The sequence below is a fragment of the Sturnira hondurensis genome, unplaced genomic scaffold, assembly GCF_014824575.4.
Source record: "Sturnira hondurensis isolate 20B ecotype Veracruz unplaced genomic scaffold, ASM1482457v3 Scaffold0006413, whole genome shotgun sequence".
Taxonomy (NCBI): Eukaryota; Metazoa; Chordata; class Mammalia; order Chiroptera; family Phyllostomidae; genus Sturnira; species Sturnira hondurensis.
In genome coordinates, this window is record NW_028079044.1 from 8152847 (window position 1) to 8174905 (window position 22059).

At 34.8% G+C, this 22059-nt stretch overlaps 1 protein-coding gene across 3 annotated transcripts in view; it reads left to right on the plus strand.

Moving 5' to 3' along the window:
• VRK2 (VRK serine/threonine kinase 2) overlaps positions 1 to 22059 on the plus strand; it is an 89155-nt gene that overhangs the window by 24471 nt on the left and 42625 nt on the right. For 2 of the 3 annotated variants that reach the window (XM_037047962.1, XM_037047963.1), the window contains exons 3-7: positions 3029 to 3078; positions 3779 to 3848; positions 5491 to 5578; positions 7248 to 7353; positions 8571 to 8663. In XM_037047962.1, the coding sequence (XP_036903857.1) occupies positions 3029 to 3078; positions 3779 to 3848; positions 5491 to 5578; positions 7248 to 7353; positions 8571 to 8663 (407 nt within the window). Of the gene's footprint in view, positions 1 to 3028; positions 3079 to 3778; positions 3898 to 5490; positions 5579 to 7247; positions 7354 to 8570; positions 8664 to 22059 lie in introns of those variants that run through there. The other variant, XM_037047964.1, reaches the window with a different exon arrangement.

Consider the following 22059-nt stretch of genomic DNA (forward strand, 5'->3'; position numbering starts at 1 on the left):
ATTATAAAGTGCATTCTTTTCTGACATCGATGCTCTAGTCCAAGCTGTAGTCCTCTCTACCACAATTAAACCCGTACTGCTCTGTCCATATCTACTGAGGCTCCCTTCAGTCTGTTCTCCATATTGCAGTGCAGTGATCTGTCCACAGTGCAGATCTAATCGTGTGCTTCCTGTCCTCCATATATATCTCAAGCTTTTAAAAACCTTTCATTAGAAATTATTAACTAGATTTTCATCTAGCCCTTAATCATCTCTCCAAATAGTTTTGCTCAAGCATTTTCTTTTGTATAAATTAAATTATACATTCTCATACTACTATCTACATCTTCCTTTAACATTCATTATAATTACAGTTTTACACTGTGTATGAGTATTTGATGAATGTCTGATTTATAAAAGCAGATACCATGTCTGTTTACTGTGATCATTTAATTTTACTAGCTAGAATGTGGCTAGGCTTATAGTGGTAAATAAATATTTGTTTCATTACTTAACTGATTGATTACTGTAAAGAGAACTCCATGGTAACTAAGGCAATTTATTTGTTTAACATCTATCTCCAAAAGCTTTCTAGTCAATTGATTTAGGATTTGGGCTCTCCAATATAATCTGACTTGGGAGTTTTAGAGAACATTGTGTGACTATCAAATGAAGAGTATGGGGATGTTTCAAGTACTTGTCAACACGTGATTATATTCATGTGAAATAATGTGCAGGGAAGATTTGGATGGATTATAGGGATGTACTGATTGAAATCAGCAAGGAGTGGCGTTTTGGACTGGTTGGATATCTGTTTTCCCCATGGCAGCATAGTATGTTACTTTTGTCCAACCCGCGGCCTGCAGACTGCTAGTGGCCCAGGATGGCTGTGAATGTGGCCCAACACACAGTTGTAAATTTACTTAAAACCTTTTTTTTTTTTTGCTCATCAGTTTTTCGTTACTGTTTGTGTATTAAATGTGTGGCCTAAGACAACTCTTCTTTCAGTCTGGCCCAGAGACGCCAAAAGGTCGGACACCCCTGATTGAAATCCCCGTTTTCCTTTTGTGCTTTTCTGCTTTTTACATTCCGTTTGGCTTAAAGATTTATTTGCTGCTGTGGCCACTTGCTTTTAGACAAGAAGCAGAATGGTTTTTGTTTTTGTCATTTTTTCCCTCTTACCAGCTTATAACCCAAAAGGCAAAGACCAGTGGACCAGGGTTAGCACAGGACTGTTTCTCCGCGGCCGTGGGCCTCGTCCCAGAAAGATCAATTGCCCTTGGTTGGGAGGAGAGGCTTCTCTCGCCTCTCTAGCAGGACTGCAGCCCTTCTGTGAATACTTGCTTTTGTTTTTTTTTCTCCATAAACGTGGATAATTCACTCCTGCATGCACTTGCCTTGGGACTACTGCATGGGTGAAAGCAAAACCATTTTATATGAATAAAGGTGAAAAGAGAAATTCAGTTGAATATGAATAAGTTTAGTTTCTTTGTTACTCTAAAGACATCTAGGTTCACAGTTTATTTGTAATATCCACTAAGATTGAAGTAATAACTTCAACTGACTAATCGCATTGCTAACATCAAAATTTGGAAGACTGGGTAGGAAAATGGTGCATTGTATAACTTTAAAGTACAATTTATATGCTTTAGTAAAGTTGTGGCGTATTTTTTACATCTACCTTGTGAATCAGTAGGATAGCTGATAGAGTTAGGAGAAAGAAAAGGAAAAATGTTGGGAGTGGTAGTAATAAGAGGACACAGCATTTTGATCAGCATACAGAAAATATGCCTGAAGAATTTGATCTTGTTCTAAGTGCCGATTTTCAGTCCTATTCAATAACAATTTCACCTTTTCCCTTTTCACTCTCCTGTAAATACCATCCTAATGCTTAGCATGGTGCCTTGCATATTCTAGCCTCTTGATAAATAAATATTGGTTAGTTGAAGGAAGGAAGGAATAAATGGATGCTAATAAGTAATGGATGGGGAGAGAATAGATGAATGACAAAACTCTAGACTTCACAGTACAAGTAAATATACACGTCAACTTTCCTGTTCAAGACCTGAAAACAGAGGAATCTTCTAGTAATTTAGAGGAAGGTGTTAATTTCATCTAACAGTTTAACAATAGGGTTTTCAGAAGTTGTATCACTACATATAAAATGTAAATGGTAAATAATAAAATAGAGTAAGCTTGAAATGAGTATACATTATGAGGTATGTATTTTGATGTTGGAATCATAGATTGGTAAATTCAGAAGATAATTTTTAGAAGACTTTTTAAAAATTTATTCATTTTTAATAGTTTATTTTTATTGAGATTTTTCCAATACCATTTATCACCCTTATACCCTCTTCCACCTCCACCTACAGTCCCCGCAACACACACACACACACACACACACACACGCACGCGCGCGCGCGGCTGTCCACATTCAGGAGATCTTTTTCTCTTTTGCTGGAGCCCTTACTGCGTGATCTCCCCCAGAGCTGTGGGCCGGTTCCCTGTGAGTCTGTAAAAGACTTCGTTCATGTTCTAACTTGACTTATTTTAGAATTTTACCAAGTAGAAATTGTTTATAACTTTCTACTTAAAATTAATCAGTTTTCATTTCTGAATTATCATAGGTTTTAATTTAATAAAAATGAATCAGTAGATTTTACTATATATCATTTATTGAATTAATGCCATGTATTTAGAAAATATTTTCCCCACATTTAGATCTAAGCGATTAATATTATTTATTGGTTTTCCCTATTCGAATATTTAATATGGTTTGTGGTGAAGAGTGTGGGCTGTGGTGCCAGACAGATTTGAGTTTCAGTCCCCCATCAGCTACTTTTTAGCAAATTATTCAACTTGTCAAACCGTAGTCGGATCTTGTGTAAAATGGAGGTGATACCTACCATAACAGGTCTTTGGAGGATCTAATAAAATAATGTATGTGATGTACTTAGCACGGTGTCTGGAATATAGCAGGCATTCAGTAATTTGGAACAACTATTGTGTTGTTTGTTATTGATCCCTGTTGTGTTTTGTTCTGCAGCTTTCCCCACAAATAAACCATATGAAGATGCAAGACATGTAATAAAAGTGGTAAGTATCACTCTTAAATTTGTATTTTGCATATGTTTGACTTTTTTCTGCTTTATTTTATTTTTGTAAAAATGTTTCTCATCATAGTTTTCATAATTTTACTTATCATTAAACTTAATGTTATATTTTCACACTGTTAAAATGTAAAGACTGGAGAACTTTGTTCTTCTGTGTTAGCATCTGTAACCGTTTTATCTTCCTTCTCCTTCCCCCACTTCCCTCTTCCTTCCTTTCTACTCTAGATGGTATGGTCCTTACAGGCAGGGATGAGGTTCTATTTTTGTTCGTATCCCCTGTGCCCAGTACAGTGAATGAAATGCAGTAGATGCTCAGTAAAGGCATCAGGCAGCACGAGCCACCAGGTAGTCTGCAGTGTATCTCCTGATGTGTGTGATGGTACACACTTCAGGAGTGTCTGTTAAGTTCTCAATGCTTTTGGTTAAGTGCTTTCTGTTAACAGACTCCTTTCAAGTGTAAAACTGTATAGAGATAGCATTACAATAAGTTAAATTTAAAAATGAGAGTCTTTAAGTTTACTTAGTGCTTTCTGTAGAGATTTTTCAGTGGAAATCTGGTGCCTGGTTTTATAATAATGATTCAAGTACTATTGTATATTACATATGTATATCCATATTTTTACAGTTGCAATACCAATTTTGTCTCTAAGATTTTTAAAGTAAAATTAATTGTTCTTTTATAGGAGTATCAAGAAAACGGCCCATTATTTTCAGAACTTAAATTTTACCAAAGAGCTGCAAAAAAAGAATGTAGTAAGTAAAATTAGCAAAGCAAGCTACTTCCATATATGTGCTTGCTAAAGTGAGTGTAAATATTTTTATCTTTTTCTCGCCTTCTGGAAAATTCTTTCCAATTAGAAATGTTATTGTAAAATTATACAGTTATTTGTTACAACATATAAAAAAGACAGGTGGTTTACAAATTTTGATATTATGTAATGGGTTATATACTTCAGAATTTTTTCTACTGTTTTACATAAAATGTATTATTGATCCACGCTACCAAGAAAGAGTTCTGTAAATGTGAAAGATGGTAGAATGAAATTAATTTTTAAAAACACGGCCCTGACTGATGTGGCTCAGTTGGTTGGGCCTTGTCCCAAAAAGCAAAAGGTCACATGTTCAATTCCCAGACAGGGCACCTGCCTGGCCTGCGGGTTTGTCAGGCCAGGGCACATATGGGAGGCAACTGATCGATCTTTCTCCCTCACATTGATGTTTCTTTTTCTCTCTTTACCTCTCCCTTCCCCTCATTCTGAAAATAAATTTAAAAATCTTTTAAAGAAACCATTTGGATAGAAAGGATGTGAGGAAAAATAATTAAAATGGGCATGGGCAGTAGATACATAAGCAAAAGGAATGATCTTAGCATGGGTTAGGGTAAAATGTATAGGTACGATGATTAAACATTACAATGGTTTAGAAAATAAGTTAAAAATGCTAGACATTTGCATCTTGAGAATTTTGTTGGAGCTGAGGATCAGGTGTAAAAACTACCAGTTAGAGGGATTTGACTGTGAAATGCATATGAGCAGAGCTGAAGAAGAATAAAAGCATTTTCTAAACACTCTAAGTTATGTATGAACTAAGCAATGCTTTAAGGAAGTTGATTTGAGTAATGACTTTATAGTCAAAGTTCCTTTACATTATGTTTAGGAAAAGGGATGATGAGTTTAGCCTCAATAATTAACTTTTTTTCCCCTTAATAAAACCTTCTAAACATTAAGACTGTGGTTTTTCCTGATTGCTTAAAGTAGTTCAGGGTGACAAATAAAATCCATTAAACTTGATTATTTATCAGTAGAGCTTTCTTAAACATTAATTTTCTACATGGTAGAAAAGTGAAAAATTAGGCTGATTGTTGTAAGTGGATCCAATTTTTTAAACACCAAATTTAATCAAAACTTTCTGTATAACATAATTTCAAAGTAAGATCATTTTTTTGCCTAGTTCCTGTTATTTGACTACTTTAGATTTTTAAGTAATAAGAAAGAAAAAGCCATCTCTCTACTGATTCTTTGTTGGCTAAAATGTTTTTAAAAATTTAACTAGCTATAAAGGAATGAGTTCTTTCATGAATAACAACATTTGTCTATATGATAATGCATTTTATGACTATTGCTATTTATGTTATTTATTTTTTAATGTCATTAAAACATTTTATTAATAGACTTGGTTATAATTTACTTAATTTGAAATTTCTTTTCATGTTTTTTGTGTTAATATAGTGATAAGTAGAATTTAAAGCCATTCGATAGATACTTTTGATTTCTATAAAAAATTTAGGAAGGTTTAATTTCTGTTTAGGTTAGTTAAGTAAGTTTTAGCATCAATGCAAAAGTAAGAAATATATAAAAAACCTTTATCCTTTTTTCTGCCAAATTTGTCTTTGCAGTCAAAAAATGGATAAAACTAAAACAACTTGATTATTTAGGAATTCCTGTGTTTTATGGATCTGGTCTTACTGAATTCAAGGATAAAAGGTAAAAATAGAATTATTATGATCAAATATTTTCCAATACCTGTTTCCTATGTGGTCTGTTAATATCTGTGACTATATAACAAGTTACCCAAAATGGAGTGGCTTATCACAACCAATTCTACTTTAATTTCTGTGGGCCAGTTATCCGTAACTGGCTTACCTGGGTGGTTCTAGCTCAGGGCTTCTTAGGAGGATGTATTCAGCCATCTTCTGGGCTGCAGTCATCTCACAGTTAGATGGGGAAAGGTTCTGCTTTAAAGGTCACTTCTGTGGTCATTGGCAGGTCACTTCTGTGGTCATTGGCAGGCCTAAGAAGATCTGCTTCTAACGTCACTCATGTGATTGTTGACAGGCCTCACAGCCTCTCCGTCTCTCTCCATAGGCTGCCCAAGTGTATCAAAACATGGCAGCTGGCTTCCCCTGGAGCAAGTAACGGGGGAGGAAAGCGCTTGCACATACACGGGCAGGCATCCAAGAAGAAAGTCGCAGTCTTTTTATAATCTAATCTGAGAGGCGATATCCTATCGTTTGTATTGTACTGTCTTTGCTAGAAGCAAGTCGTTAAATATACCCTATACTCCAGAGAGGAGAATTAATTAAGTTCCATCTCTTGAAGAGAGGTAAAAAAAACTAAAAGAATTACTAGAAATAGAAATATTTTTTAAACCACCAAGTATAGCTCATCATTACATATAGATAAGTCACTTATAGCGATTTTTAAAAAGGAAAAAAAATGCTGTCATTTGTTACCCATTTTGTCCTTTCAGTAGCCTGTAAAGATAGGAGATTTGTTTTCCTTGGTGAGAAAACTAGGCTCAGAGGTCAGTGCTTTTCTCAAATGATCTTTAAATGCGTTAAATAAAAACAAAATGAACGAACAATAATCTTGCAACAAAATAAAGCTACTCTTTAGGGACTGAATGGCTAAGCATGCTACTTTCCCTGCCAGTTAGGGACTGCGTGGCTAAGCATGGTACTTTCGTATCCTGCAAAACTGTGCAGCCCATTAAATCGGTTAAAGCTATTACCAGTTGACTTGGAAAGATTTCAGTGAGCTACAATTGAAAAATGTATGATTCAGAAAAGTGCATAACATAAGATCACATTTTTGTAAAACCAAGACAAAAGTTTTTATATGTCTGTTTGCGTTTGTGTACATAATAGGTGGATGCAGAATAGGGTCCTGTGTGGGAAGGGAAGGGAAGAAGAGAAGGGATAGAGGTGCCAAATGGAAGAGAACAAGAAAGTGTCCATTTTTAAAAAAGGCCTGCTTATAAATATACAGAGACAATAAATTTGGTTTTATAAGGTCAAAAACAAATATAAATGAAATTTTCTCTATATAGAAAAAAAATAATTTGTTCAAGGTTCTATGGCAAGAAGGTCATAGAATCAAAGTGAACTAAGTTTAAACCGTTTAATTTAGAAAGAGTAGGTTTTTTCATGATCTAAGACAGTGTGAGTGGTTCAGCACAGCACTCTCTTCTAGAAAACTACGTGCAAAGTAAAAATGCACAAGGACAGCATTATTAATGTGCATTTTTCTTTAATGGTTCACACTGCATCATTCTTCATTGTTAGACTGGGGACATTTTTTCTAGTTTCAATTCACACAGAAGGTTTCAAGCATTGCTATCTTCAGATCTCTTTGTGACATCATCTTCTTGCAGTTACAGATTTATGGTAATGGAAAGACTAGGAACAGATTTACAGAAGATCTCTGACCAGAATGGTACCTTTAAAAAGTCAACCGTCCTCCAGCTAGGTATTCGAATGGTAAGAAGGAATAACTTACTTCACATGCTCCATTTTCAGATTATTTACTTGATATAATATACAAATTGTTGCCCGTTGTGGAATTGTTAGAGAGTGAAGGATTTTTGCCCTACAAACGTCAGGTATTGAGAGTCGGGTTATTTTGGTGCCATTGGGAATAGCAGGCTCCCTTAGTGATAGAATGGGCCGTGTTGGGCACGGCAAATGCAGCGTGTTGGGCACGGCAAATGCAGCGAGGCATTGGTTCTCCAGTCAGATGTTTTTTTTTTTTTCTTACGGCTTTGTTTTACGTATCAGAACAAGCTTGTGTTGCTACAAGAATAACTTCTGTTTTGTCAATTACATTTTTAACAATGCAAACTATGGCAGATTATATTATTTTCCATACTAAACACATGATGGTATCAGGGTGCTATAAAGTTTTTATTATGAGTTTGGGATGGTGGCAGTAATTAGTGTGGCAATGAATAATACATACTTTGCCAAATAAGAAGCAATGAAATCTTAATAGCACCCATGCACACATTTTGTTTATACCACATATTCGTCTTATCTTGTTTGTGTTTAGTTTGCCTAAGCTCCATTTTATTATTTTTTTTCCAGTTTAAATGGAATGAAACTGCTCATGCCAGGTTGGGATGTGACGCACAGAACTCATTCATTTTCCCACTTGTGCATTCATCCAGTTAGCCAGAATTCAGTGTTTATTGAACCCTGGGTGCAGGGACAGCTCCAGAGCTGAAGCTGAGGTTCACCCGGTCCCTGTGCAGAGGGAGAATGCCTCTCTGCCCGGGGGCATGCTGTTCTTTTCCAGGATCCCTAAAACTCTCTAATTATTCCTTGGGTAAGGAATCGCCCAGTGGGCTTCACGATTATCTCACGATTAGATCTCTGATTATATCGCGTTTTTTAGCTTTGCCCAATGTGGTTTGGCCATCAGGCTGTCAGGAGCATGGGCATAGACATTGTTGAATCTTGGTTTCCTTTCATCAAAGGTTCAGTGAAAGCACTTGATATTTGAGGGTCATTTTATTCAGCTTTTCCCAGGATGAGCAACCAGTAATGTGATGTTTTAGAATACATAAGTAAATGTGAAACATGCCACTTTGTCATTGTTAATATGAAAAAAATACATGTAATTCTATATTTTAAATGTTCCAGGTTGTTCATGAATTCTAAATTGACATCAGTATAACTTTATATGTTTCTTTTCACAGTTGGATGTACTGGAATATATACATGAAAATGAATATGTTCATGGTGATATAAAAGCAGCAAATCTACTTTTGGGTTACAAAAATCCAGATCAGGTAAATATAACATTAAGCTTTGCTTTTTATAAAGGGTTCTCAAAATACCATACTGAGACATTCAAAAAACAAACTAGTTTACATCAGACTAGTTTACAATGAGGACTTACCACAATGCATGTTATGATGTATCTTACTTTGCTTGCCAAATTTAATGCACTAAACTAATAAGTAATTAGGGTGAGGAAATTGAGACCCAGAGGGGTTAACTGATTTGTTAATGGTTATGTAGTTAAGAAGTGGCTGAACAGCAATTTGACTTTCTGAGCAGATACAAGGACCCATCAAAGTCCAGTAGGAGAAGAGGTGGATTTTATGCAGAGAAGAAAATACAAAGCTGTCACATTAGCTCTTTTTTCTCTTGTGTAAATAAGCTTTAAACAGAGTGTTTTCAATGGAACTTCCTGTGATGCTGGGTGTTCTGTATATTACTGTCCAGTACAGTAGCCGTTAGCCACATGTGGCCGTTCAGCACGAGATGTGGGTGACACACCAGCACACACTGGTGAGCACGTGGAGCAGTAGGAACTCTTATTCATTGTGGTGGGAATGCAAAATGGCCTGACCACTGGGGAAGACAATTTGGCATTTTATTACAAAACTGAACAAATTCTTTATATATGCTTTAGCAGTTATCCTCCTTAGTATTTACCCAAAGGAGCTGAAAACTTAAAACCACACAAAACTTACACATAGATGTTTATTGCAACTTTCTTTGTAATTGCCAAAACTTGAAGGAGCCAAGATGTCCTTTAATAGGTGAATGGATAAATAACCTGTGGCATATCCAGATAGGGCAATATTAGTCAGTGCTAGAAAGAAATGAGCAAGACGAGATAAAATATGTAGGAATCTTAAGTAATGCATAGTACTAAGTGGAAATTTGTGTAATTCCAATTATATAACATTTTTAAAAAAGGCAAAACTATGGGGATTTTAAAAAGATCAGTGATTGCTAAGGGTTAGGGGGAGGGAGGAATGAATAGGTGGAGCCTAGAGGATTTTTAGGGCAATAAAATTGTTCTGTATGACACTGCAGTGGTATATATGTACATGTCATTGTACATTTGTCAAAACCCATGGAATGTGCACCACCAAGAGTGAACTCTGATGTAAACTGTGGACTTGTGGGATGATAATGTCAATGTCGAGTGAGCCATTGTAACAGATGTTAGACTGTGGTGTGGGATGCTGTTTGTAGGGGAGGAGGTATTGGGGGGGGGGGCATGGGTGTATGAGAACTCCCTGTACTTTCTACTCAGTTTTATCTAAATTTACCAAAGTTGAATCTAAAAACTGCTCTAAAAACCTAAAAAAGTGATTACCATAATCAAGTTAACACATTCATCAGCTCACATAATAAACCTTTTTTTGTTTTGTTTTGTGTTAAAGATACTTAAAATGTACTCTTTCAGCAGATTTGTAGCATGCAGCACGTTAACAACTGTCCCCATAAGCTCCCCAGAACTCACTCATTTTATCTGAAAGTTTGTACCGAGACCAACACCCCCCATTTCTTCCCCCCACCTTGTCCTTGACAACCACTGTCTACTTCTGGTTCTGGAAGTTCCATTTTTTCATATGTCTCATGTAAGTGAGATTATACAGTATTTGTCTTTCTGTGTCTGGCTTTTTTCACTTAGCATAATGTTCTCTGAGTTTTTTCATGTTGTTGCAAATGACGTATCCCTTTTTATGGCTGGATCACACACCACTACATTATGTATGTTTATGTATATACATATGTATATCATATTTTTAGTCCATTTATCCATCAGTGGGCACTGTTTACATATCTTGGCTATTGTAAATCATTTAGTAACTGGGGAGTTCAGGTATCTCTTTGAGATAATCATTCCCTTTGCTCTGGATTATACTCAGAAGTGGGATTTCTATTTTTTAATTTTTTTGAGGAACTTCCACATTCTTTTCCATAATAACTATATCAATTTACATTCCTACCAACAGTGTACAGGGCTCCCTATTTCCTATACCCTCACCAATACTTACCTCTCTCGTGTCCTTTTGATAATAACCACTCTAACAGGTGTGAGGTGATGTCTCATTGTGGTTTTGATTCTTACTTACTTGATGATTGATAATGTTGAGCACGTTTTCACATTCCTGTTGGCTGTTTGCATGTCTTCTTTAGGGAAATGCCATTCAGGTCTTTTGCCCTGTTTTCAATTGGGTTATTTGGGTTTTTGTTGTTACTATTAGTGAGTTGTATGCATTCTTATATATTTTGGATATTAACCCTTTAGCAGGTGTATGGTTTGCACATATTTTCTTCCATTCCATAGGTTGCCGTTTCATTTTTTGATGATTTTCTTTGCTCTGTAGAGTAGAATCTTTTTAGTGTGATAAAGGCTTGTTTTGGCTTTGTTGTTCGTACTTTTGGTATAAATGGAAAAAAATCATAGTTAAGACTTGTGTTTATGGATAGGAAGAATTAATACTGTTAATATACCCATATTGCCCAAAGCAATCTACAGATTTAATTCAATCCCTATCAAAATTTCAATGTCATTTTTCAGAGAAATAAACAATCCTAAAATTGGTGTGGAACCACAGAATACCCTGGATAGTCAAGGCAGTCTTGAGAAAGAACAAAGCTGGGGACATCATAGTTTCTAATTTCAGACTAGATTACAATGCTAGAGTAATTAAAACAGTTTACTATTGCCATAGAAAATCGATACAGACCCATGGAATGGAATAGAGAGCTTAGAACTAAAGCCAGGTGTATATGATCAAGTAATCACTGACCAGGGTGCCAAAAGTCTCTTCAATAAATGGTGATGGGAAAGCTGGCTATCAAAAGAATGAAATTGGACTCTTATCTTTCACTGTGCACAGAAATTAGCCCGAAATGGATTTGAGGTTTAAATGTAAGACATGAAATAATAAAACTAGCAGGAAACATAGGGGAGAAGTTTAGTTTTAATTAATTTGAAGTTTAATAATCACTTGTGGCTAGTAGCCACTATATTAGACAGGAAAGATTTTAAAAGTTAAAAATATTGACTATAAAAATTACAAAAAATATAGTTGAATATTTAACTGAACTTTAAATGAGGAAAGAAATTTCTAAAATGTGTGAAAGAAAAAATCTTAGAAAATATTGAAAAAATTCAAGTTTTAAGCTGTCGGTATGTTTAAAAAATTAAAATAATGAAAGGCAAATGAGAAACTGAAATATTGAAGGTAGATAGCAAAATATAAAAAAATAATAAAAACACCAAATACTTTCTTAAAACAATGATTAAAAGGAATGAGTAACAGAACAGAGAAGAAATAACACTATCCAAGAAATTAAATGAGAAAACATTCACTACCACTAAAAACTAAGAGATATACAAATCAAAACAGTGAGGCAACATTTTTAAATAACTTACCAATTGGAAAAAGTCTAAAATCATAATCTAAAAAAATAATAATAATCTGATTATTTTGAGCCTGGTAGAGATGTAGAATACCAGTGGGATGTAAATTCAATGGGAGTAGAAGAAATTAAGTTAATGGAAGGGCAATTTAGCAACATATTAAAAGCCTTTACAAGTTTTTATACTGTTTTAAGGACAGGTTTATTAATATATAATTTACAAACAGTAAAATTCACCTTCTCAGATGTATAGTTTGATGTGTTTTGACACATGTATATCATATAATCACCATTGTAATCAAGACACAGAGCCTTTCTGTCATCCTCATGGGTCCTCTTATTTCCCTGTGCAGTCTGTCCCCTTTTCTCACAGCCCCTGGCAATAATTTGTACCCCTGTATTTTTTACAGTTTTAGGAATGCCATATTAATTGAATTATAGGAGATATACTTTTGGTCTGGCTTCCTTTACTTAGCATAATGTTTTTTTTTGGATTTGTACATGCCGTTGTTCATTAATACGTCATTCCACTTAACGATATGTAGCATTTTATTGGAAATCACTACACTTGCTTCATCTTTTTCCCTGTTGATGGATGTTTGTGTTGTTTCTAGTTTCTGACAATTATGAATCAACGTGCCGTTAGAATTTACATACAGGTTTTGGTACAAGTACATGAGGGGGACTCTCAAAAGACCAGAGTTATCTTCTGGAGATATTATTATCTCAGGTCCCTTGTAGTACAGGCTTCCTGTCTGTATTGGTGTGCCAGCTGAGATTGTTGTGAGAGGCTGCATTCGGCCTTAGTGAATCTTTTTTTTACTAAAAGCTCTTATTATATTTTTATTTTCTTAATTGTTACTTTTTATTATTTATTATTATTTTATTTTATCGTTGTTCTCAGTGAATTTTTTTTTACTCTTTCAGCGTGTTTGCCCATTTCATGATGGGCGATTTACAAGCACATCTGCCCATACCACACTGATTGTTCAGCCATTTTTGACGAAAAATGGCAGGACCCCATCCACCACCCTCCCTGTTCATCTGATCTTACCCCAGCACCTTTTTTTTGTTTGTTTCCCTGGATGAAAAAGTTCTCAAAGGGAATGTTTTGCTGATGTGAAAGAAGTGAAACAAAAAATGGCAGGAGCAGTAAAAAAAAGGCATCAATATTGATGAGTTCAAAAACTGTTCTGAGCAGTGGGAAAAGTGGATCCATAGGTGTATTGCATCGAATGGACTGTACTTTGAAGGTAACTGAAGCTCAAATGTGTAAGAATAAATATACAGTTTTTAATAAATAAATTCTGGTTTCTTTGAGCCCCCCCCCCATATGTCCTTAACCCTTAACTTCTGGGTTAAGAACCAGGAGTGGCATTTCTGGGTCATACGGAAGTGTCCATTTAACTAGAAAAGAAGCCGCCAAACTGTTTTCCAGAGTGATGGTACCATTCCACCTTCCCACAAGCAACGTGTGATAATTCCAGTTGCTCCACATCTTGCCACCAGTTGGTTTCATTCATTTTTTTAAATTTTAGCTGTTATAGTAAATGAGCGCTCATACTGAGTTTTAATTTGTGTCCATCATTTCTAAAGGCTAACGGCACTGGGGGTCTTTCATGTGTTGCTTTGGCATTCATTTATCTTCTTTAGTGAATTGCAGTGTGCCCATTTTAAATTGGGGTTCTCGTATATCAAAGCAACTTTACGTTTTGATGATAGGAACCCTTTGTCAGATGCTGGCTTGTGGGTATTCTCTGCATATGTAATTTATCTTTTCATTCTCATGTCTGTCTTTCAAAAAGGACATGTTTTTAATTATGATGAGTTCCTTTATGTATGAGAAAAAATAGGATTTTTTTCTTTATGATTTGTACTGCTTCTCTCCTAAGCTAGAAACACAAAATGTTTTCTTGTATGTTTTCTTCAAGAAGTACTGTAGAATTTGCATTTAGATTCCTGGTTTATTTCAGTTAATGTTTGTATTTGGTGCCAAGTAAGGGTCAAGGATCATTTATTTATTTGTTTATTTATTTATTTACTTATTTATTTTTACAGACATGTGTGTAGTTGTTCCAATACTGTATGTTGAAGTGAATACCTTTTCCCCAGTAAATTAATTGCCTGGAACCTCCGTCTAAATGAATTGACCATCTATGAATGAGTCTGTTTCTGGACTCTCTTTGTTCCAATATCATTCATACAGTCAATATCACGCTTTCTTGATTATTGTAGCATTGTAGTTTTAAAATAAAGTAGTATTACTCTTTCCAGCTTTGTGCTTTTTTTCAAAATTACTTTGGCTATTCTTGGTGCTTTGCAACTCCCTATGTATTTTAGAATCAGTTCATCAGTTTCTACCAAAAACGTGGCAGAATTTTGATAGAGATTGTGCTGAACTGTAGATTAATTTGAAAACATTGATATCTTAACAGTATTGAGTCTTCTGGCTAGATACCAAGGTAATTCACTGGGAAAAGAATGATCATTTTAATATTCATTTTTATTTATGTTGTTTTTATTTTTATTAACTTCAAAATATGTTCTAATTTCCCTTGTGATTTGTTTTCTGACCCCTGGGTTTTCTGTAAATACATCATCTAATTTCCAAATATATGGAGGTTTTCAAATTTCTGTTATGATTCCTAATTTAATTCTATTATGGTCAGAGAACTCCATATGATTTCAGTACTTTTAAGTTTACTGAGAATTATTTAATGCCTGGATATATTGGCTAGTTGCTGAATATTTTATGAACCCTTAGAAAGAATATGTATTCTGCTGTCTGCTTGAGGTTACAGTGTTTAATAAACATATATTAGATCCCATTGGTTGAGTTCTTGAAATTTTCTATGTCTTTGCTGAAAATAGTGTGGAAACTTCAATTATCATAGTATATTTATCACTTTTCCCTGTCAGATTTTGTTTCATGTATATTGACATTCTATTACTGGTATGTTCGGTAGTTTTATGTTTTCTTTATGAATTTTTTTTATTATCATAAAATGCTAGTCTTTAATCTCTGGTAATATTTCTTGTTTGGAAATCTACTCTGTCTGATATTAATATAGCCACACCACCTTTTTTCTTTTTGATTAGTGTTTATATTATATATCTTTTGCATTCGCCTTTAATCAATCATCAGCTGCACATTTAAGTTAAATTTCTTGGAGACAGTATTTCCATTTGGAAACATGTTTTTAAGCTTTGTTAAAACAGGTCTGTAGTATCCTAGTTTATTCCAGATAGGTTTTTCCTGCTTCCATGAAGTTCCATGATTTCTTCTACATTCCCTGTGAGGACTTGCCTGGGGGGTCAGAACTCAAACGTTTCCCAGCTCTGTGTGAACCCTGGAAATTCGTCTTCTCTTTACTCCCCTTTCTCTTTCGATCCTCATTTCATCCTACAGATAGGAATCAAGGATTTCCCTGTGCAGATTGTTCTGGAGCTTTTTTCCCCCTTCTCTTTCATTCTTTGTAGCATCCTCTCCTCTTCTGAACTCTGCAGTCTCAGGTTCTTTGGGAGCTTCTCTGAACCCAGTCACTGCCTCCTCAGTAGGATACTGTACTGCAGTCGTTATTTTCATTCCTGCGTTTGAGTTGGAGTTGTCACCAAGTGGATAGCTGGGGCACCAAGCAGAAAGCTGGAAAATCTTTTTCCATTTTTTCAAGTATCTCAGTCTTGTGCTGCCTATTTGATATCCAAAACATGCATAGCATTTATTTTATCCAGTTCCCTATGTGCAGCAGGAATGTATAGTCACCATTGTCTTTCTTCATTGACAAGAGTAAACGGGGCCCCTCTAAAAATTTTTTTTGTATGTGTGAATTGTCTACTCATGTCTTTTGCCCATTTTTTGTCATATTTTGGTTTTCCTTGATTTTGAAGAGCTGTTTGGATATGAATTAGCCCTTTAGCTAATACATATTTTACAAATATTTTCTCCTACTTGCCTTTTGCCCTTTGATTATACAATGGTGGTGGTGTATTGCCATGCAGAAGGTGAGTTTTTAAATATTTATTAATATGGTTAAATTTATCAGTCTTTTTTTTCTATGGATATTGAGTCATGGTTAGTATCCTTAGTCTGAAGACAGCTTTTATATGATTCTTATTGTATGGTTTAATTTTTAACATTTACATGTCTATTTTTTTAGAGTTTATTTTTTTTCACAACAGGAGGTAGGGAACTAATTTTATCTTTTTCTAAGTGAATTTTCTGTTTTTAACACTATTAAAAAATTCTTTGCTTCAGTGATACTAGACACCACTTTTGTCATATACTAAATTTTTACATGTACTTGAGTTTATGTCTGTAGTTTTGTCAGATACTTCTGGTCTATTTACTTCATTGCCGTCATTTCTGAGACTTCTAATGTATTTCAAAAGCTAGAAAAGCTGGTGGTGCCTTGTAGCTTTTCCATTTTAGTGTTATTCTAGCTACTCACACTTTCTATTTTCTTTTGTCTAGCTTCACTTATAAAAATACTTGTTGGCATTTTCATTGGAGTTTTGTTAAATGTATGAATTGATTTGGGGAAGACCTGTAATCTTCATGCTGTACAGAATATCTCTTCATCCACGAGGAATGTTACTATATTTCATCAGTGTTACATTGGTATCTTCTGGGGTATTTTAAAGCTTTTCTCACATTAGTTTTGCACATTTTTTGTTACTCTTATTCCTAAGTATTAAATCACTTTTGCTGGTATTGTCAATGCGATTTTACTCTACCATTTTATCTTCTACATGATTACTTGTTTGCGTATCTGAAAGGTATTCATTTCTATGCATTCATTTTTTTATACTTACTTCACTGAATTTTTTGAAGACGTTTTAGTAAGAATTCTCTAGGCTTTTTTGAGGAAACTGTCATATAATATCCAAATAGATATGGTTTTCTTTCTTTTCCAGTTCTTATATCTCTGATTTGATTTGTCCGATTGCATTGCATTGCCTAATACATCCAGCACATAGTACATGGCAGTGACCGTCCCTGCCTCTTTCTAATCGTAATGAAAATGCCTGAAGCATTATTCCATTAAAGGCAATGTTGGCTTTAAGACTAAGGAGTGTCTACATATGTATGTGTCTGTGTGTTTTGTGTTTTTCTCAATCTTAAGGAAATAGCCATCAATCGATACAGGGTCCAGCAGAAGTAACACCTGCTTGAGTGTGGTTGGTGGGGTAATGATATGGGTGTGATAATTTATTATTTTAATTTGAACATGTCACCTAAAATGTCATCTGGTGTTCTTGAGTGTGATATTGTTATGTTACAGAATTGCATGATTATGATTTTGTAACAAAAGATTTTGTAATATAAAGGGGCATTATTTGTGCTGGACCCTGTATGTTTTCGAATGGATTTTTTTTTTGTTTTTATGGAATGGATATTGAATTTTGTTAAAGGCTTGCTTAGCGTATATGGAAATAATCCTGTTTTCCTCAGATCTGTTAATATGGTGTAATGTATTGTTGTAATTCTAATATTGAGCCAACTTTACTTTCTAGAAATAAATCTACTCTGTCATGGTATACAGTTTACTTAATATGGTGATGATACATGTTCACTAATATTTTATCTAATATTTTCATATCGGCATTTGATTACTGGTCTATAACTTTCTGTCTTTTTGTTACTATTTTTATCAGATTTAGGTATCAACATTCTATTTCCTTCAGGAAAAGAATTTGCAGGTTTACCTCATTTTCTGTGTTCCAAAACTATTTTGATTACATTAGGACTATTTGGGTTTTGAATGTGAAACCACGGGGTTATGCTGCTTTTCTATGATGTAGTTCCTTTCAACCTTCTATTTTTTCCTACAGGTATTGGGTGTTTAAACTCTTTTTCTGTAATTGGGTCATATTCATTTTGTCTAGTTTTTCACATTTATTGGTGTGATGGTCTGCATTGTAGTGTCTTATGACTTTAAAGTTCTTCTAATTCAGTTGTTTCCTTCTATTTATATTTTACTTTATTCTTTCTTTTTTTCTGTCTCGAAGAAGGTGGCTAGTAAGTAGTTGTTACATGTTTGTTAATTTTTCACAAACTTGGATTTTGATTTATTATGAGGAATATTTTCTCTTTTTTCTCATTAATTTTTTATTTTGCCTGTATTGTATATTTTCTGTGCTTCTTTAATTTTACCTTGTTCTTTTCCTTAGTCTTCAATTCAGAAGACCATTTTTGTTTTCGCTTTGAATTCCTTTACTTCCATAGGTGATCAAGGCCACGATTGTTCTTTTTCTGGTTACTGCTTATATTGTCCTTCATGGGTTTTGATAGGGCCATATTTTATTATCTTTACTTTTTAGAAGTTTTTTATTTCTCCTTCACCAAAATGTTGTGTGATAGGTTTTCAAATTTTCATGTAGCAGTAACCTTTAAAAATATAATTAAAGTCTAGACTCGAGATAAGATGGTCAGGGTGTTGTTGTTTGGAATCATTTTACTGTTTGAAATGCACCGAAGCTTGTATTGTGACTTAAAAGAGATTAATTTGTGTTAGTTTTCCATGTCTGCTTGAGAAAAAGGTAGTTTCCATTTTAATACTATAAAGCTTAATAAAGTTAAAAGGTCTTTCTTATCGACTATCTTATTTGTGTCATCCGTGTCTGTAGTTGGGTTTTGTTCACTTGATCTGTTTTGTACCAAGCATGGTATTTAGAAGTGTTTTGTTATTTGTGTTACTGTTTCCTTAATTTTTCTGTAGTTTTCTGTTTCACAAAAGGTCATTGCTGTGCTGTTTGGTAAATACTCATTACTTCTATTTGCTATGTTTCTTATGCTCTGTGTTTCCTTTGATCTTATAGTGTTTAAGATTTTGGGGGGAACAGTTTATGAAAGTTTATATTTTTGGAGTATTTATGATATTTTGGTGTTTATCTTTTAAAAATGCTTTTAGTCCACATTTTTTTTGTATTTAACCTTTTACTACTACTGTGATAGTCTTTTGTGGTATTTTTTTTATTTCCACCAACTACTTCTTCATTACCAATGATCTTGGTTTACTTTCGTCTTTCTCTTAACACTGTTGTCTCATTTTTTAATAATACTGCTTAACTTTGTCAGAATGTATATCATTTGTATATTCTTCATTTGTCTTTAGCCTTGTTTGAATCTTAGATATAAATATATTAAAGAGTCATCTTTCTTGTTCTTTTGTCAGAGTTACCCATTCATCTTTTAATTGAATAAAACTAATCTAGGAGATTGTTCAGGAAGCCCTCGACAGTGTACCTTTGCATGCATAAAAAGTTTCCGTTGTGCTGATGCTTGAGGGTGAGCTTGGATGGATTTAAAATACTTAGTTCACGCTCTTTTTTCTTGAATTTCTTGAAGATGCTGATCTATTGCTGTCTTGTTTTGCATGTTGCTTTTAAAAAGTCTTCTGCCAGTTTCTCTTACCACTGTATGTTATTTCTCCTTTTTTACCTAAATTTCTTGTAAAGTTTTCAACATTTACTGTGTACTAGGTGTTATGTTACATTGTTTTTAAAAATTCCCATTTTATGTTTTCCTGACAGATAAAGTAGACATCGTTCTCTCAGACTACCTAACTTCTGTTTCTGACCTCACTGACTTGGGAATGTAAGATGGTGCTGCACAGTTGACTACTAGAATGTGAGGCTTCTGGGAGCTGGTACATGTATTTGGAAAACAGTTGTGCCTTTCTGATTTCATTGCTTATCATGGCATTACCAGCAATGATACCAACCGGTGCTTTTGCCACTGAGCATCACCCATGTAGCTGTATCTCTCAGTGCCGCTAGGGCAGAGCATTGAACCATTTAAAGTAAAACCAGGGTGTGTACACACATTTTTAATTTCAGTGGTGCAGATGCTCTCTCGCGTATGGCAGGCCTCCCCTTTTTGCACCAGCTCATATTCCTGCTCGTGCACGAAGCCTTTCTGGATGGTTGTGGTCTGTGCTGATCTCCATTTGTGATCTCCTTTAGCTTCTAGTGTGTATTTTAAACACAGGAGCACTCAAGTCTCACTTGTCTTGTGTTGTCTTACAGTCTAAACTGGAATGAACCCCTTGAGGCTTCTCTTCCTTCTTTTGTATTCCTTAGAACACCCAGGTTAGTGTTTCTTTGGGAATAATCCTTCAAGAAACATTTTACTGACTTCTCAGATGTGAGGCCAGTCTTGATGCAGCAATCCCTGTATCTCACTTGGCACCCAACACCTTGATTGGTCAGTGCCTTGACCCCCACCCCCATGCCCCGTGTGTTTCTGCCCCACACGGCCTGCTCAGTTGGAGAGGGTCCCTCTCAGGTAGAGAAGGACAGTTTTTCATGTCAGTATCTGGAATGATAAATGTGACTAAGGAAACCTGTGATTTTTTTTAAAACACGTGTTTGGTTTCTGGGACTTGTGCTGAACTGAAAGTCAGGAGAGCTGGTTCTAGCCTCCTGCCTGACACTGAGCAGCACTGCAGCCTTTAGCAAGTCATTTAACCTGTGTGGACTCTGACCTTCTAGTGCACAAAATGGGACTTTGACTAGGTGATCTCAAAAGTTCCTTCTAACTCTAAAATTCTGCGACTCTCTTCTCTGAAAACAAGCTTTTCAAGCTGATCGCAAAAGGTCACGTTTCTATGTTTCCAAAGTGCCTTGCCTATTGTTGCATAGCTAAAGAGGTTAAAAAGTTTAAATTTATGCAAAATTTGTCACTTCTGGGTGTTCTGGGAGCAGGAATTGTAGCAACTGACCTGAATCTGGTGGCAAATATTCACTCAGATTCCCTAGACTATCCATAGGGTGAGGTCATAAGCCTCATTAAAGTTGCTTGTTCACTGTTTGCTGGAGGGAATTCTAATGCAATCCATTTATCAATCACAGTTACTTGTAAGATGCAGTGTGAATGTTTGCAAGAATTTTGCATGTTATGTGTACATAATATGGTCACCATTTAGAGATAGCCTTTCCTTTGTTGAACACACATAAAATGTAGTCCTGGCAACGAATGTCGGTATCTCACTATCTCCAGAGTATTGCTGGTGTCTTACCTTGATGACACCATGATATTACTAGATGGCACAGCTGGTATGGCTACCTTACTGTATTTTGATACAATTCGAATAGGGTTATACTCTGGATTAAATAACATGGTTGTGTTTGCAGTCACTTACGGCATGCATGTTACTTTGTTTCTTCCTTGTGCAGATCTGCTGTGTGTTTTTAGTTAAGAGACTTGGAAATTTGTCCTTAAGAATTTACCTAATTGAACCTTAAACTTTTATGAGTTTAATGTTATTTTTAAATGTATGCTTTCATTGGACTTTTGTCTCAATATAATTATTTGTCATATGACTTTGTTGTTTTTGAAATTTAATAGCATCTATGTATCTGGTATTCATATACCAGCTCTGCCAACTTTCTATTTGGGGTTCTTTCAGTGTGATTTGTCAAATGAAAGTAAAGTCAGCCCCAAATTTTATTTCCATCAAATATTCAATAACGTGTTAATACTACCATTTTTAATTCTGTTATCTGATACTTAATAGTGTTTCTATTATCAGAATTTATTCTTAATGTGTATATTAAGATGCCTGATTTTAAGTCAAGTTAGATCCATGTTTAAAACATTCTTAATGCCATGCAAATGACAGTTATCTGAATGTGCACTACCAGAGTCTTATTGTAGGATGGTGGAGAGTAGAAAATATTGAAGAAAACAGCCTAAGAATTATAATTTAGCAGATATGGTCTCCATATTTAAAATTAATATTTTGTGAAGCTTATTTGCCAGTACTTCACAAGTGAGACAAGTGAGAATCTATTAAGTACACAATTTAGCCTCAGGAAGATACAGATTTTTACCCTTTTGTTTTGAAAAATTTTTAACATTCTGAGCTATAGGGGATTCCATGTACCCATCATTTTGACTTAAAATATAAGGTTTTAAAAATTTGTTTTATCTATGTTTTTGGCTGAAAGACCTTAAACTAAATATAGATATCATGACATTTTTCTTCTGAATAATTATGTATGCATTTC